This window comes from Aricia agestis, chromosome 11 (genome assembly GCF_905147365.1).
Source record: "Aricia agestis chromosome 11, ilAriAges1.1, whole genome shotgun sequence".
NCBI lineage: Eukaryota > Metazoa > Arthropoda > Insecta > Lepidoptera > Lycaenidae > Aricia > Aricia agestis.
The window spans coordinates 633,165-650,691 of NC_056416.1; the positions used below are offsets into that span (position 1 = coordinate 633,165).

Genomic DNA, 17,527 nt, shown 5'->3' on the forward strand with positions numbered 1-17,527 from the left:
TCAAAAATTTTTGTGTAAAAATGAACTGAATAGTATTTTCTTTTATAATCTTTCGGTTTTGGTGAGGTACAAACGATAACAGTTGCAAAATTTGACTCCAAGTTTTATAGTAAGATATTCGAAAATTCGTCAAGACCGATCGAATCTCTGACGTTGTTACTAAATGAAAAATCGTTTGTACCTCACAATTTCTTGGGTGAATATGAAGTGAATAGTATCTTCTTTTATAATTTTTCAATTTTGGCGAGGTAAAAATGATAAAAGTTGCAAAATTTAACTCTGACTTTTATAGTAAGATATTGGAAAATTCGGCAAGACCGATCGAATTTCGGACGTTGTTACTATATGAAAAATCGTTTGTACCTTAAAAATTTTTATGTTATAATAAAGTGAATAGTATCTTCTTTAATAATCTTTCTGTTTTGGCGAGGTACAAACGATAAAAGTTGCAAAATTTAACTCAAAGTTTTATAGTAAGTTATAGGAAAATTCGTCAAGACCGATTGAATTTCTGACGTTGTTACTATATGAAAAATCGTTTGTACCTCAAAAATTTTTGTGTGAATTTAAAGTGAATAGTATCTTCTTTTATAATCTTTCTGTTTTGGCGAGGTACAAACGACAAAAGCTGCAAAATATAACTCCGACTTTTATAGTAAGATATTGGAAAATTCGTCAAGACCGAACGAATCTACCTCAAAAAATAACTTCTTTTACACATTTGAACTGCTTTATATACTTTCTTTCCTTCTACTCCATACAAAGCCTTATTTTTAGGGAAAAAATTTTTTTTGTTTTTTTTTTTTCGTAAAATAAAAAAAAAATTAACTTTAAAAACGGGTACAATCCGGTACAAACGATACTCTTCCAGATGGCATCATTGAAATTCCGGTATCTTTATGTCGGTTGCTAAGCAAATTTTACCACCCCCCCATTTCTACCCTATTGAGGTACAAACAATTTTAATTGCGGTACAATCGGGTACACTCCGGGTACAATCGAATGACATATATAAAAATCATTTACCTTGAACTCGGTTGCTAACTTCACATAGGTTAAGTCTTCTTTCTTCACAATATTTTTAATGCTAAAGTGGGCCTATCTGTTACCTATGTCTTCTTCGAGTTTAAGCCGGAAATTCGGTATGGAAATGCACACTCTGAGTCCCGGGAAGAACATAATATGGTAGGACACTTATATGATGTATCTTCTAATAAAGAAATTTATGCGCAACGCTTTAGTATAATTCCGTTTGAAAGTATATTTCGAGCTAAGGGAACTGGTTAATTTAATCCAAAAAATGCTTCGAACCAGGGAGATCCAGGTGTTCATATAATTTCCACCCAGCTTTGCCAATTCTGGCCCAAACCGGGTCACATCTGGCGAATGTTAGGCATGCGATGTTGGCGATGATGCGCCGAGGGTGGGTTCCATTTATAGACCGACCCGACGAGTCCAGTCGCAAGTCACTGAACTGAAACGCATTGTTCCACTCGCCTTTGTCCTTGTAACTTAATCGCCGTGTTCCTGTGCATTCCACGGTGCATTACGAGAGGAGGATTGAATGCAGTGCGCTGGATTCCTTTCTAATCCCCAAATTTGTTGTTCAGGCACTAACTTCTATCAAATATTTGTTTGTTGCATCTGGAACAAAAGCCTTCACGTTGGGCCATGATAAATGACTTTCGTAAACTATCATAAAGGTATCGTTGCCACCATTATTTGTAGCTTACATCCTCAAGGCTCATGGGCGTACCCAGGATTTCGGCTATGGGGGGGGGGGGGGGGGCAGCATACTTACCTGTTTCGAGAATATAATTATTATGGTCGGTCTGGTATATTGAAACATCATGAAAATTGACTTTTAATAATCTGTCTGAAATAGATTAAAAAAAACTGTCTGTTGGCTCCTCTTTTAATTAGGCCTACACAGTACGGCCAACCTGGAGAGGCCAAAAGATATTAATATATAAATATAACGGATATTTGTCGAGTTTTGAAGTGTAAAAGCAAATGCATTCCGCCTGGCCCGTTAAAGATTCAGAAGTTACTTGGACGAATGACAGACCTACTTCCTCCTTTTAATTGGGTCACCAGCCGCCAACCAAGATGGAGATGTATGAGCGATTATTATAGACATCGTTACGTTAATTTCTACGACCTAGTATTTAACTGACGCTACATTAATTATTACTCTCTGCGGAGATCATGGTATTGTGAACTCAAAAGATTCTGAAAATAAACTGTCATGTCTCTTGAAGGTGAGAATAAGACGAACTAAGTAATGTCAGAAATCTCGGTCCTGGCACTTCCTAGGTCCTAGGTCCTTCTGCTCCTAATCCTAAATAGTGATTACTGATTAGCTATGTCGAAGTGGTCCTCCTCAAAGTTGTGCCATTTTTTTCACACTTTATGCCTTGAAAAACCACCCAGCCCAATGTCTAACGTTTGTGGGAGGACGAATGTGGACAATCTTCACTGAAGACAGACCTAGGCAGAATACACATTAGCGAGCAATATGACAAATTGCGTCGTCTAATGGGTACATTAGAGTACAGTTAGTTCATCAGGCCTAACGGTGGCGGTCTATAGTCTAGACTCTAGACTTCAGACGGCCGCCGGCTGGAGCGCCTTTAGCTCGGCTAAATATAACTGACCTATATCGATCTATCGACATCGATTCCGAGCGCGATTGTACAGGGAATTGGCGGAACTGGTGGTAATTAGTAGGTATGACAATATACATCATATAGACCATGGCGCGGCCATGCAGACTGTATGTGCGCCGCAGGGCGCAGACTCCATGACACAAAAAGTGTGCCGTCTGCGATCTCCCTATTTTGTCGGCGCGGCGCGGCGGTCCGCATGCGGACCGCGGTCCGCCATTTGGTGACCCCTGATATAGACTATAAGTACAATCGACAACAACATATCGGCACAAATGGGCCGACTCAACTAACAGCAGAGTCACTCGCCAAATGCGGTCAATGCCGGGAACACTAGTTGCAGCTCAAATGCAAAATTTTGTACTAGAACAAAAATAAAATAATAGAATATATTTTTATTAAAAAAATGCATTATGGATACACCTTTTTGAACGTCGCCAACTAGACTTAACTTAAAATAGATTAAAATTTAAGTAAAATAGAAATTGTATGCAAAAACAGTTGCTCATAGTCTTTTCCAGTACAAGCATTCACTTGTACTCATTGATTTATACGCTAGTAATATAACTAGCGTATTGTTACGTGCTAGGGTTCGAGGATTTGGAGAGAAAGACCTGGTGACTCTCTTGAAGACTTTATTAACACTGCACTAAACACTAGGTCACAACACTTAGCACTAAGTCCAAACACAAATCACTAGGTCCAATCACTAAGCACTATCACTGTCCTAGGTCGTAGCCAAGTCGCAGGTTTCACTGGTTCACTCACTATTGATCACTCCGAAATCGCCTTGATGATCGCTTAGATTGAACTGACTTGCCGGACCTGCCTGCGGCTCTTTTTATATGGCGAGACGAATTCCAGAAATTTCCCGATTCACGTAAACAAGTAAACAACCGTAGGAAATTTCTAGGCGGCTCGGGCATGTACCACAATAAAACTGCCGTCCTTGCAGTAAGTTGAATTTAATTTAGACCTTATGGAGTCAGTCATAAGGTCTAAATTCAAACACGCTAACAAATAAAGGGTAAACACGTAAACAAACATTGGACCTTTTTAGAAGGTTCGAGTATGTACTTGCGCACCACGTGTCCGTATACCATGTACCGTAACACTACTCCCCTCTTAGAGATGCTCGTCCCGAGCATCATTGTTACTGCCATGGTAACGCGCCACGCTGTTTCTACGACTACTCCTGGTCTGTGGTCCCCTTTACAGCAGCGCAAGTAATACATCTGTGGCACCAATCCTGCACATCATCTCTCCAATGCAACCAGAAGAATCGTTCTCGCACTTTCCTTAGCATCCTCTTGACACCTAGATGACTCCCTGATACGCCCTCATGTATCTCGCGGAGAACATCTGGTACTCTTGCCCTTGGGACAATTATCTGAAAATAGAACTCTCTGCCGTTAGCCTTCTGCCATTTCCGGTAGAGTAGTCCGTCCTGAAGTATCAGACTGTCCCATTGCTCCCAGTACGCCTTAGTGACAGCGCCAGTGGGTGCAACCTCACTCCAGATTGGTTTTACGTCTCCCCGTTTCTTCCATCTGATGATGTGCCGAAGGTCGTCATCTCTTTCTTGAACCTTTCTCATAGCTTCATTCTCCATGTGCCCCAAATTACTTGTTCTCTTTGTTCCGCTCCGTGCCTGGGAGGTAACAGTTACCGGGGCTTTCTCCGCGTCATCCAGTACTCGTCCCTTAGTTCTGGATTCTATTCGTTCCGCATGATTCCGGGTAGGGGACGAAACCGCTTGCTTCTTTAACTCCTCCATTTGTTCCTCAATCCTTTTCATCCTTGCCATCTGGGTCTTCTTTTGCGGGCAGTTTAGCTGAAGATGGCCCCTCTCACCACACCTATAACACATGGCTTCAAATCTTTTCCTCGTAGGAGCCTTAACTTCCTTGACTTCTTCAGAGACCTTGTGGATCTTATGGGTCTGCCGTATGTCATGGCGCACAGCCTCGACTTCCAAAGCATGCGCTAATGCTTCCTTTAGGGAGGTATGGTGACCAAGTCTTACTGCAGCCCTGACCTCCAAGTCTTTGATTCCGTCGACAAATCCTTGAACAATGTTTGTGTCGACCATCTTGGTTTCGGCTCCTGGATATGCCTTCCTGACGAGTTTTTCAATTTCCAACGCCCATTGTTGAAGTCCTTCTCCTGAACGTTGGACTCTGTCACGCAGTTGGGCACGGAACACGTGCTCCAGGTGTCGCTCCCCGTATCTGGATTCCAGTGCCTCCATCAGGTCTTGGAAACCATTTCCCGTATGTGGCAGTGCCTCCAGAACCGACACAGCTTGCCCTCTGAGTGCAACAGTGAGAGCGGTCAAGCATTGCTCCTCCGTCCATCCGTTTGCGGTGGCAACAGTCTGAAATTGCCGACGATAAGCATTCCAAGAAGTAGTGCCGTCGTACGGTGGCACCTTTACTCTTGGTCCTTGCGCCACACCAGTGACTCCACTAGACACCGCAACTCCCGTAGTTTCTAGGCGCACTACTCTCTTCTGTAGTTCTGTGAATCCGGTTTTCAAATTTTCCACAACCGTCTCTAACCCAGTAACTCGTTCTTTCATTACGTCGACATCTTTACGAAGCTTAGTCACCGTGTCACTAACATCCTTTATAGCTCCAAGTGCTTTTTCTTGGAGGTCTTTTTGCTGCTCTTGTGATTCTCGAATCGCTCTGATTTCAGCCTTCTGAAATTCTTGCAAAGCGCCGAGCTTGCGGTCTTGTGACTCCATCATTGCCCTTTGAGAATCTTGCAAAGCGTGAATTAACTCAATTATGCTTTCTAATTGAGGAGCCATTTGAGGGGCCGTAGAAACAACGGGTGTGGCTGGATGGATGGAGCTGGTCGACGGGGCCTGAGCAGGCAGGACTTGAGTAGGTGGAGCCTGGTGGGCGGGGCCAGTGGGCGTGGTCTGAGTGGGCGTGGCCTGGTGGGCGGAGCCAGTGGGTGTGGCCAGAGTGGGCGTGGCCTGGTGGGCGGAGCCAGTGGGCGGGGCTTCGCCCAAAGTGGGCGGAGCCTGGTGGGCGTGGTCAGTGGGCGGAGCCTGGTGGGCGGGGCCAGTAGGTGGGGCCTGTCCCTCAGTGGGCGGAGCTTGGTCCCCAGTGGGTGTGGCCTCCGCAACTCCTCTCTCGGAGTCAATGGCAGCAGCTCGCTGCGCCCTTGTCCTGACACTCCCCTTGAAGTCCTCTCTCGGAGTCAATGGCATCTCCAAATCTCACTTCCGACACCAGTTGTTACGTGCTAGGGTTCGAGGATTTGGAGAGAAAGACCTGGTGACTCTCTTGAAGACTTTATTAACACTGCACTAAACACTAGGTCACAACACTTAGCACTAAGTCCAAACACAAATCACTAGGTCCAATCACTAAGCACTATCACTGTCCTAGGTCGTAGCCAAGTCGCAGGTTTCACTGGTTCACTCACTATTGATCACTCCGAAATCGCCTTGATGATCGCTTAGATTGAACTGACTTGCCGGACCTGCCTGCGGCTCTTTTTATATGGCGAGACGAATTCCAGAAATTTCCCGATTCACGTAAACAAGTAAACAACCGTAGGAAATTTCTAGGCGGCTCGGGCATGTACCACAATAAAACTGCCGTCCTTGCAGTAAGTTGAATTTAATTTAGACCTTATGGAGTCAGTCATAAGGTCTAAATTCAAACACGCTAACAAATAAAGGGTAAACACGTAAACAAACATTGGACCTTTTTAGAAGGTTCGAGTATGTACTTGCGCACCACGTGTCCGTATACCATGTACCGTAACAGTATAAATCAATGAGTACAAGTAAAAACCATGATGATGTTAAATAATTTACAATAATTATTGTATTACAAGTTACAACAATCAATTTATTAATATAATTGAAAAAAGTGTCTTGAATTTTAACATTATATTTATCGTACAATTTATAATCATGATTATGTTATTGTAAGCAAGTTGTGCAAAATTTGTTATTTTCTGTTTCACAAGAAAGCCAAGTTTTATCTAAAAACTAATAATAATCTTGGAGAGTATCCAAAAAACAAGTGTTGAAGATGTTTCACATTAGTAAAAGTAACTTCAAATAACATGATAATATAAAAAATCATGAATAAAAGTTAAGTTGCTTTGAATAATGAATTTAACAAAAATCATCCTTTTTAATTATTTTAGCTAATATGTATTGGCTATTGATATCAAAAGCTATAAGCTTTATATTAAAGTATTATCTTTTGGTGACCACACCTAATCCATTCTTATTTAAATTGAAAAAAATGAAAAAACGCATGCTGAGTACTGTTTCTTATTGTATTGAGAAACCAAATTATTGAAATGATTAAAACTTATTTTAAGTGATTTCATCTAGAGCAGCCTTTCCTAAAGTGGGCGATAACGGCTCCTTGTGGGTGCTGAAGGTATAAAAAAAGGGGCGGTGTGGGACGCAGAAAAAAAATGGGGGCGTTGTGAAGAGGCTGAGGGGTGATTTGTAATTTTATTTCATCTGGATGCATTTTACATTAAAACAATCTGGAGCGCTATTAACTTAATTTGTTCTCAAAGTGGGCAGCAGACAAAATAAGTTTGGGAACCCCTGATCGAGAGAGCCATTTACTGTCTTGAGACCTTTTATGCCCTTTAAATTGTAATGTGCAAATGAAAATTTACAATAAAAGTATAATTTGATAATTTAATTTTAATTATGTTAATAACAATATTTGTCTTTTGATTTGAGCACTTCAATCACTAAAAACACTACTGGCTAAAATATATCACCCATTGTCACTACAGAGTACAGAGTACGGGAACATCTAAAAAAGTTTAGAATCCTATGAGAATTGAGATTTATCTCTTGCCCTATGCATTGCAGCGGTTCATGCTATTTCTTCTTGATGTAAACCAGAATTAACCCATCAATCCCCAAGTAGCACCCGGCTGTCGCATAACAATTGAAAATCTATAGTGTCTGCGATTCCCACGATTGAGTTATTAACTATAGTCTATATTATTATCAAAATGCATATTATATAATATAGTAGGACCTATACTATAGTAGTAGAAGATTATTATTTTAAAATTTGAAAGTTTTAATATTTGAAAACGAAAATCTGACAATTATAACATAGGTAGTATCTGTGGTAGTATCACTTGCATAAATCGTGTTCTTAGTTTAAAAAACATAAACAAACACGGTCGTTTTGAAGGTCGCAGGGAAAAATAGCCTAGCATAAATTAAAATAATATGTAAAACGAAATCAGTGATTATACAAACAATTTTGATGTACATTTTTATTTGCTGTTGTAAACGTGGGTAAGATAAATAATGATTGCAATCAATTAAGTAATTTTACTACGGTAAGTAGGTAAGTATATGTATAATAGAGGTAGTGTGAAAACTGCAATGCGGTCAAAAAATACATTCTAGTACTTAATAAATAGTATCTACATACCTTTAGAGACATCTCTGCTTTAAATCGATTTTCTTCAAGATATATTACAAGCTAAACATCGTTTAAAAAATATTTAACATCACTCTAAACATTTTCATTGAAACATATATTTTGTCCTGTAATTACGTAATTATTCAGTTCGTATTTATTATTGTCCAATTTACCCTGTATTTATAAATTGTCCACATAAACCTATATCGTGTATTTTATCTTCACAAAACGCCACTAAACAAGTAAACACGCGCAGAACCGACCGCTCATGGGACGAAATAATTTTCCCGAAGACGGAAGAAAAAGAAATTCGCGCGCACCGCGCAGCACAAGTCACAACACGATTTGACAGTTGTCTATGTTGCTAGTAACAAAAATATTTTATACGTATGGTTGTATGTTTGCTGGTTGGAAAAATATTAAAACTATTACACATTATTTTAAGGGTACACTTTTTTTAAAGTTCCTTCTAATTATTATGAGACTGTATCCAAGAAAACAACTTTTCAACTACAACAGAACTTTGTACATACAGTATCATGTATGTGAGTTTAGCGCCATCTGTTGTTCATTTAGTAAACTACCTACTATGGTTCGTTTCATGTCGGACGTACGCAGATTCTTTACAGGTGGCAGTACTAGTACATAATTATCTCACAACATTCATTTCTGTGGTCAAATTAGCTCCGTGGTTTATGTTATTCTATGTTATTCTATGTCCGTGGTCACAACTCACAACTCACAACACAACTCATAGCTCAGAACACGGAGGTAAAAATTAAAATCATATTAAAATACTCCGTGGCTGAGAACCACCTGAGAACCACGGAGCTAATACAAAGCTCCGTGCTGAGAACTTAAATTTTTGAATACAACTTTTTAAACCTTACTAATAGTAATTACTAATTAGTAATTACCATTTAGATAAGCTAATGATAAAAGTTCAACCGTAACTTTCAACAAAGCCTAACTTCTATAAAAATGAATAACCAACTTTCAGAGCCTTTTTTATACGTGGGAGAGCCATGCTTCGGCACGAATGGGCCGGCTCGACCGGAGAAATACCACGTTCTCACAGAAAACCGGCGCGAAACAGCGCTAGCGCTGTGTTTCGCTGAGTGAGTGAGTTTACCGCAGGCTCAATCCCCTACCCTATTCCCTTCCCTACCCTCCCCTATTCCCTTCGGCCTTCCCATCCCTACCCTCCCCTATTACCCTATTCCCTCTTGAAGGGCCGGCAACGCACCTGCAGCTCTTCTGATGCTGCGAGTGTCCATGGGCGACGGAAGTTGCTTTCCATGGTGACCCGTTTGCTCGTTTGCCCCTTATTTCATTAAAAAAAAAGACAAACTTGGTATTTGTTAAATTTATTTAATCATTTCTTTTCATGTGATATTCCTTAACGGTCTTTAAAGCAGTTTGAGCGTCGTATTCAAGGGGATGGTCGTTGAGGAGGTGCAGACGGAAAGCATTAGCCAGGTCCACGCCGAAGTCACAGTGGCGACATCTGTACAGATTGCAGCCGCGGTGACGAGTTTTGAGCACGTGCTTTCGGAGATTCTCCTGAAATTTTCGAAACAACTGTAAATATTGGAATTTGTTGGGCGTAGTTTTTAATACTACTGTGTAGTCAAAAAACCTTTTTTACAGTCAGACTCAGCGAGTAGTGAACTCAGCACACTCTCAAACTCAGTACTTATCTCATTGCAGACTTGCAGTTTCATGATACGCTAACATGGTCGCTTTGAAGAATCATGATATGAATCATAATATGATTCATAATATTATTCATTTTTCTAAAATCGCAAAATGCAGCTCTGCTTGCAATTCATTTCTGTATTTTTGTACTGATTTGACATTTGTCAGTTTGACAGTTTTGACAATTCATTTGCTGAATTGATTGAGAGGAATTGCTAAATGTGACCATTTTAGTCCTGCAGTGTTTCAGGACTTTCAGACTTATAATATTGTATTGTGAAATGTACACCTGAACAGATTTTGATTAGGTGCCTATCCACTTCAGTTAAGTTAGGTTCTGAATAAATGACTAGGTCACTTTTATTTCGAATTGGTGCTCTTATCCAGGACTCCGACGGAAGTGCAAGAAAATTACACGGTCTAGCAATTACAATTTTATAATACATAAGTATGTATTACTCACCTGAATGGCACAGCTGAATTCACAATATGGACAAGCGTATGGTTTTGTTCCTTCGTGGCTGACCATGTGTCTTCTGAGATGGGTGGCTTGATTCGTTTTGAAGCTACACAATAAGCATTTATACTTTTTACGATCCTCATGCGTTGCAATGTGTCTGTAAAAAGTGAAAGTTCTGTTAATTATAAGAATTTTACCATTTTAAACACTAAAAAAAAATTTTTTTGATATAAGGAAGTTGATGCAATTTTTTCCATAAGCGCCATCTGTTATCAAATTGTCAAACTAAAGTAAGTAACAGTCTCCAGTCGAACTAAATAGTTTAAAGTATGTGCCTGTAGATGGCGCTTTTCTTGTCTTGAACACGGCCTCTGAAGTCTGAAACTATATTGTTAAGACATTATATAACAGATGTCGCTACAGAAACTTTAAATAACAAAATTGAATTTTATATTATTTTAGTTTTCCACTGTATTAAAAAAAACTGCAATACTTGTCAAGTTGAGCATACGACACTGCCACATAAGTGCAGCCATCGTAAGTGCACCGCCGGTCCCCCTCGCACCCCTCCTCACACCGCGCGGCGTGCTGGGAAAGTGCAAGCCTGTAACATACAATAATATTATCGTGTATTTAAAAAACTAAACACGAGATTAATGTAAGAAACTCTTGTAAGCTGGGAATTACAAGATTTACAACATGGACTGCGTTAAAAATTAAAATGTTCTGCAAGGTTGCCATTGTTTGTCACTAGGGGCGCTAGTGGCAAACGATGGTAACCTTGCAGAAAACTGAATAACACTTCGCAGTTCGCAGCATCTCCCCAGATGGTTGGCGAGTAGCAACTATCCTTTACCCCTAGAGAAGTTACAGGTGCGTTGTCAGTCTTTGAAAAGCTTATTTTTTGTTAAGGATCAGAAGAATTAATTAGTACTGTGTAGTGTGTTCACTGCTCATACTTCATTGACAATAAATTATTCTCAAACGACATTAATTGCATAATTTACTTCAGCTATTCATCATAATACAACACAGCAAAATAATCGCATCTTAGATTTATACAACCTGCCATTTTCAATAATTTTTTACATGACTATTTAAACTGATATTTATTATGTATTAAATTACATTAAGCATCGCATTATAAAATCGAATAAAAGGTGTTTAAAATGTCCCTTCGAGTAGCCTTTGACCCTAGAATGACTCATAGACCATCTGCCTGCAAAAAATGACATACCTTGCATGGCACGCATGTGTAATGTGTATGTTAGCACTGTCACATTCTCCTGCCAGCAGATTCCCGGGACGCGTGTAATTGCTCCTTTATTTAGGCTAGATTTACTAGATAAGCTAAAAATACTAGTGTTTCGTTATTTAAAAAAAGTTTGATTCGATACGAATTCGTTCGTAAGGTCTTCACGCTTTTACCGTTGAGCCGATTTTGCTGAAATTTGGTGAGGATGTAAGTACTTTAAAGTTTAAATCCCTGAAAACGATATAATAGATAGATATTTCATTATTGCGATATTTTGCATACGCATCGAGTGCGATCTATGCGTACCGAGTACGGTTCAGTTTACATTAGGGTCAGACAATGCACTTACAATACTGCCATTTTACAACACGGTAAGCTCAAACAAACAAAGAAGATCTAGACTCCTAGACTATTAGGAAGTCCAAGTTGGCCACTCCATCAGTGGGATCAGCGCGGCGGCATTACAGTCGGAGTGCATTAATGCAAACGCTGGCCATAACGCGTTAGTTACCGCACAACTTGCGCCGTCAACGACCGTCGATGGCGCAACTCGACGCCACAACTCCGCCACATTGCCACAACTCCGCCACATTGCAACGCCGTAATTCCGCGTATATCCAGCTTAAAGACCGCACAAGTCCTTAGAAGTTTTGGAATCTAGTGCGGGGTAGACAATGGCTAAAGGTAAAGAGTTGTAGATTCGCCCTGATTGGTACGTTTATAAAACGTAACAATAGACGGTTACCCATATAGTGACCGACACTGTAAAGGTGCTCAATGCCTAGTTTATAATACCTCAACTTCGGAAAGCAAACAATGATTTGAGAACTGGGAAGTAAAAGTTAGGAAATACTTTCTGCACGTCTGCCAGAATGACGACTGTGCAGCTGCATTTGAATGAAATTTGAAACAGGAAACCTAGCGATCTCGCGAACATAGGCTATTTATTCGCAAAATGTACAGTTCTATAGACTTAACGGATCGTACGGACTCGCGGACATCAATTTCCGCATGACACCTAATGACTATAAAACAATATGGCAAGTGATGCGACAACACCGTCCGGTGTTTAGGAGTTAACCTGTCAGCGGCGCCTCGCATCAAAGCGGTCAGATTGGCCACTTGCGAGCGAGTTGTGTGACAGGTGACGCCGCGGTTTCCGCCGGTTAAGACGGGACGGAATGCGATGCTATTTTCGTTTCATACGCGTTTCATATTTATGATTTGATTAGGCGACAGTTTATTCAGTAATTTCGCCAGAGATAAGCTAAATAAATCACGCACTAGTCACAATTAATATGTAACTTTCAGTCGCTGAGTGTCCTAAAGGAATCTTTTGAATTATCTCATATTCTAAGTTATTTGAATAAGGCAATAAACACTAAAGTCTAAACCAATGATATTATAATTATTATTATAAAAACACCATTGCACGAAACTGACTAATAGACTGAACATAACTTTTGTACCACCACTTTTGTGCAAATTTTTTGAGCTAAATATATAGACAAATAGTATCAAGAATTAGTTTCTTACCCATTAACAAATCTTCGCCTGCATCTCTGACATCTAAACTCCCGTCCATCCTCCATCTCTTGTACTACTTCGAACGGCACCTTCGGCGTGCTGTGCTCGGTCCGCGAGTGATAAGCCAGGCTGGACTGCCTGGTGAAGTTGGCGCCACAAATGGAACAGGCGAAGGGCCTCTCGAAGGTATGTTGTCTTAAATGATCACGAAGGTAAGATTTCTTAAAGATCCGATCGCAGAAGGAGCACTTATACTTCTTGATGACGGTCTTCGATGGACCCCTCTCGATGGACACGGGGTCTGAGTGCAGGGTCTCGTGGAAGAAGCACTCCGCCTGGGAGTCGGTGGTGTAGGAACACTGGTTGCAGCTCCAGAGAATCCCGGCTCCGCTCACCTCGGGCTTGCTGCAGGCGCCGTCTCGGATATGTCGCGACACTTCCTGGGGTAAGATGAACGATTTTCCACAGTGCGGACACCTGAAATTATTAAAAGACTAATATTAGTTTGAATAAATAAATAAATAAAATATTTTTTATTCGAAATAGGTATCATAATACACTTTTTGAAAGTCAAACGAAGAAACTACGTTGCCTACCACCGCCGAGAAGAACCGGCGTAAGAAGCTCGCACAGGGCCATCTTTTACTAAAAAAATGGAAAATTACAATGTTACAATATGTAATAATCATAAACAAACTGTTGCTTACTTAAATTAGTTTTCTTGCGATTAATTGTTAACTTTGCGGTTATAGACTTGGTAAACATAAACTTAATAAATATGTGAAAAGGTGAATGAATAAACTGTGTGCTTCGGAATTCGGATTATTGTACCTAACATGTGGACCTATTCGTAAGTAACGCATAAACTATTAACAAATATATATAGCGTTCGTTTTATACTACAAACATTGTACAATTAATATAATAGGTATAGACTACTACTGCAGTCTACAACACAAAACATAGTATTACGCCTTTCCTTTATTTCATACTCACTTCTTTTTAATATTGGGATGCACTTCACGGATGTGATCTTTGAGTTCTAGGACTGTAGGCAACATCACGGTTTCGGTGCAGTACGGACACTTTTTCCGCAGTTCTGTAGCTGGCAGACCCATCTTGTGTAGTCTCTGTTTACGAGCTATTACTCTGTGCTCGGAGCTCTCTCTATGGGCCTTAACTTCGTCGGCACTGTCGAAGGACTTCGAACAGACCAGACACAGGTAGGCCTTCTGTTTATGCTTGGATTTTAAGTGGGCTGCTAGCGTGCGGGAGGACTTGAACTTTTGCTCGCAATGTGCACACTGGTGCAACTGCTGATAATCATCAGCCGCGGTGTGCAGCATTCTATGGTTGGTTCGGAGGCAGTGCTTCTTTACCGCTATGTTGTACCTGAACTCTTCCCCGCAGGTTTCACACTGGAATATCGTCTTCTTGCGGATGATGATCGGCATCGATCTATTCACGGCGGCGACCACGTCCCCGTGCTCCGAGCTGGTCAGGTGGTTCAGCATCAGGTCAGACAGATCGCATTCGAATTTGCAAAACGAGCACCAGTACCTGCCTTCCATGGCGTTGACTGTCCGCGTGTGCTCGTCCGAATAGAAGTGCTGGATGAAATTAGAGAGCCAGTTGGTGTAGAATTTGCAAGGGCTGCATTGGAAAGGCGACTGGTGGACGATGGCATCCATGTTGTCGAGGATCAGCTGCCGATAGACATCACTTTTGGTGTCACTAACTTTACGGAAATGATAGTGCGAGATCAAATGCTTGCCCATCAAGTGCGTTCGTACCCTGGAGTTGCAGCCCGAGCAGTTTACGTACATGGGATTTCTTCTCCGTTTCTTTTTCTTTATTTTAATTTTTAATTTTGCTGTACTTTGGTTTGTAGATTTTAGCTCGGACGCTTTCTTCGAGGGCTGCAAATATATAGTTTCATTTAGATAGCGAGAAGGACGCGAAACTCTCTTGTTGATGGAGTCACTGATTGGTCTGATATGTCCCGAGAACTCCAAGTCATGTTCAGGTAGAACTTTACGTCTATGCAGATTAGATTTTAAATGTTTCTCGTAAATAGCTCTCGAGCCTAGTCTTCTATTGCAGGGTCCACACCAGTACTGCACCGAGCCTCTGTTCTGTATTGTGGTTTGCATGATTTGAGTTTTTTCATTAGCTCCGGGCAGCCATTTTCCTTTGGTGTGTCCCGGTGGAGGTGCATCATAATCTTCGTCTCGCTCCTGCGCGTCAGGCGTACAAGGCGGTTTCCATTTACCTCCAGTGTGCTCCTGTTCCTCCCTTACGTCCCATTCCTCGTTTTCTGGCGAGTACGGCCGCCATTTTCCTCCCGTATACGTCGGCGGAGGCTTCCACTTCGATCCCTGGTCATCATCTTCGTCGTCCTCCAAGTCTTCGAGATCATCGGAATCGTCATCTGGTTTAAAATCGTTGAATGGACCTATGTTATAGGAATGAGATTGTATATCTTTCTTTACAGCGCCGCTAATGCTGGCGACTGCTTTGATAAGTTTAGTTTGATTATCTTCGTTTCCTCCAATTTTCAGACTATGACCACCGATCCAATCTTCGCCTCTCAAGTTTCCTTCTAAAGGACTCATGCGGGGTACATCCCGGGATGTTGTGGCAACTTGTAAGGAGCTAGTGTTATCAATTGCAGATTTAGATATAGACGTGGGAGGTGTTAGGCGGGATAGGGACGACTTTTTAACGCTACTCTGAAGCTCCAAGGATTGGAAAAAGAAGTCAGCGCCGAGGCCGTACGTAGGCTCCAAGGCGTCGATAGGTAGTACGGATTTCGGGGGATTTTTGTCTTTGCCACATCGTTGCTTCCTATGTCGGACGTAGTTATCCAGACCGACGATTGTGGTGTTACATTTGATGCACAGATGGCTGTCGTCGTCCTCCTCGTCGTCGTCGTGCGGGGACAGCATCTGGAAGCGGTAATTACTGTTAACGGAATTGATAGACTAGGCGTGTTTCGCGACATCGCATGTCTGAAGCTTGTAACAATTCGCGTGGCTCGCGGATATAAATGGTGACGTCCCCGACTTGTCACAGTTAAATACGTTTGAACTGCGGATTATTAAAGGCTTCGAATGCCGGCGGTATCGTGATGAGCGATAATGTATGCGAGCCTCATTACGGTAAACTTTGCCGCTAGTATAGCCCGGTATTCGCTGTCCGTCCGCTAGCGAACTTAGAAGAATGTGATTGCTGTTTGCGCTGAAAACTGGGTTAAACGTAATATACGGCTTACTGCAATGCCTCGGTAGTTAGAACTATAATTCATTCGTGCTGAACGTTTTTGCGATTATAAATGGGTTTTGTTTTACTGCCTCCACATAGAAGGCGTGTCAATCGATATAAACTTTTCATTGTATCAAAATTACCCTTGCTCAGAAATGCTTTTAAAACTCTCCTATATAATTTTGTAGGGATCATTTCGGGAACGTTTCTGTATCTTGGTGGGGAGAGAGTGATGATGGCGAGCGGAGAGCGGTTGCGGAAGGTATTGTGTAAGGACAGGCACTCCACACTAAATAATCCGCCGTTCACCTGTCCAATCAAATGCCTGCGCGCCCATTAAACGTAAAATATTAGCTACCATTTGTACTGACTTCGCCAATTTTATGTATCTGTCTTATCGCGAAATTAATCATCTTGTGATGTTCTCTCGGCGCTGTAAATGGCAATGAATTGAAATCAATAGTAACGATATTATTCGTGATGAGCGATATTATTTCTAGCAGCCACAGGGCTTGGTTTTGAAAAAGTATCGATGAACTCTTAGCGTATATGCGGATATTTAAAATTTAACTGTTATTTATATATTTGTGCAATTTAGTTTCTTTGGAAGTTAAGGTAACTTCTTTTAAGTTTCGCAAAACCGAAATAATCATGGAGAGTACCGACATCGATAGGTGTTTAGAAAATTTAACCCTTTATCGAGTACACGATGATATGCAAGTTGACATGGTGACGGTGCCGGCTGACACCTATACACGGCGGTGTGACGCGGCGACGAGTGACGGCTGACAAACGAGGGTGTCATTAGCGACATTATTGTGTCATTACGCGGTTCGGGGAAACGATTTGTGTGTCGACTGTCTCGACTCTCGTCACTCCGCGTACTGTGTTAAATAGCTTCGTCAAATTGTGGATAAATGAACTCGGTAGAATCTGGCGAGAAAATGGATTATAGTCCAGGGCCTAGGCTATTATTTAATTCTATCAGTCCATAAAACAACAAAAACATAATTGGCAAAGTTTTAATTTTTTAACATAGAACATATTTTCTTATCATTCGAAAAATCATCAGAATATAATTACGGACAAAAGAAAAGGTTGTTTTTAAACCCTAAGCCATACTCGTCACCTGGACGTCCACCATAAACAGCGATAAAAGCTAAGCTCAACGAACACGTGTGCCTCTATCACAGGAATGTGTAATTTTTTAGCGAAA

At 41.1% G+C, this 17,527-nt stretch overlaps 2 protein-coding genes across 3 annotated transcripts in view; both read right to left on the reverse strand.

Annotated features, from left to right (window-relative positions):
* The window catches only part of LOC121731712 (ankyrin repeat domain-containing protein 29), a 43,137-nt gene extending 34,698 nt beyond the window's left edge, over nt 1-8,439 (reverse strand). The window contains exons 1-2 of one of the 2 annotated variants that reach the window (XM_042121296.1): nt 8,281-8,439; nt 8,117-8,148 (exon numbers count right to left, since the gene is read on the reverse strand). In XM_042121296.1, the coding sequence (XP_041977230.1) occupies nt 8,117-8,128 (12 nt within the window). In that variant the 5' untranslated portion in view covers nt 8,129-8,148; nt 8,281-8,439. Of the gene's footprint in view, nt 1-8,116 lie in introns of both variants that reach the window. The other variant, XM_042121295.1, reaches the window with a different exon arrangement.
* A 1,039-nt stretch (nt 8,440-9,478) lies between these two features.
* LOC121731832 (zinc finger protein 28) overlaps nt 9,479-17,527 on the reverse strand; it is a 38,357-nt gene continuing 30,308 nt past the window's right edge. The window contains exons 2-6 of the mRNA XM_042121496.1: nt 14,044-15,995; nt 13,057-13,524; nt 10,759-10,869; nt 10,269-10,422; nt 9,479-9,670 (exon numbers count right to left, since the gene is read on the reverse strand). Coding sequence (XP_041977430.1) covers nt 9,479-9,670; nt 10,269-10,422; nt 10,759-10,869; nt 13,057-13,524; nt 14,044-15,995 — 2,877 coding nt within the window. The remainder of the gene's footprint in view (nt 9,671-10,268; nt 10,423-10,758; nt 10,870-13,056; nt 13,525-14,043; nt 15,996-17,527) is intronic.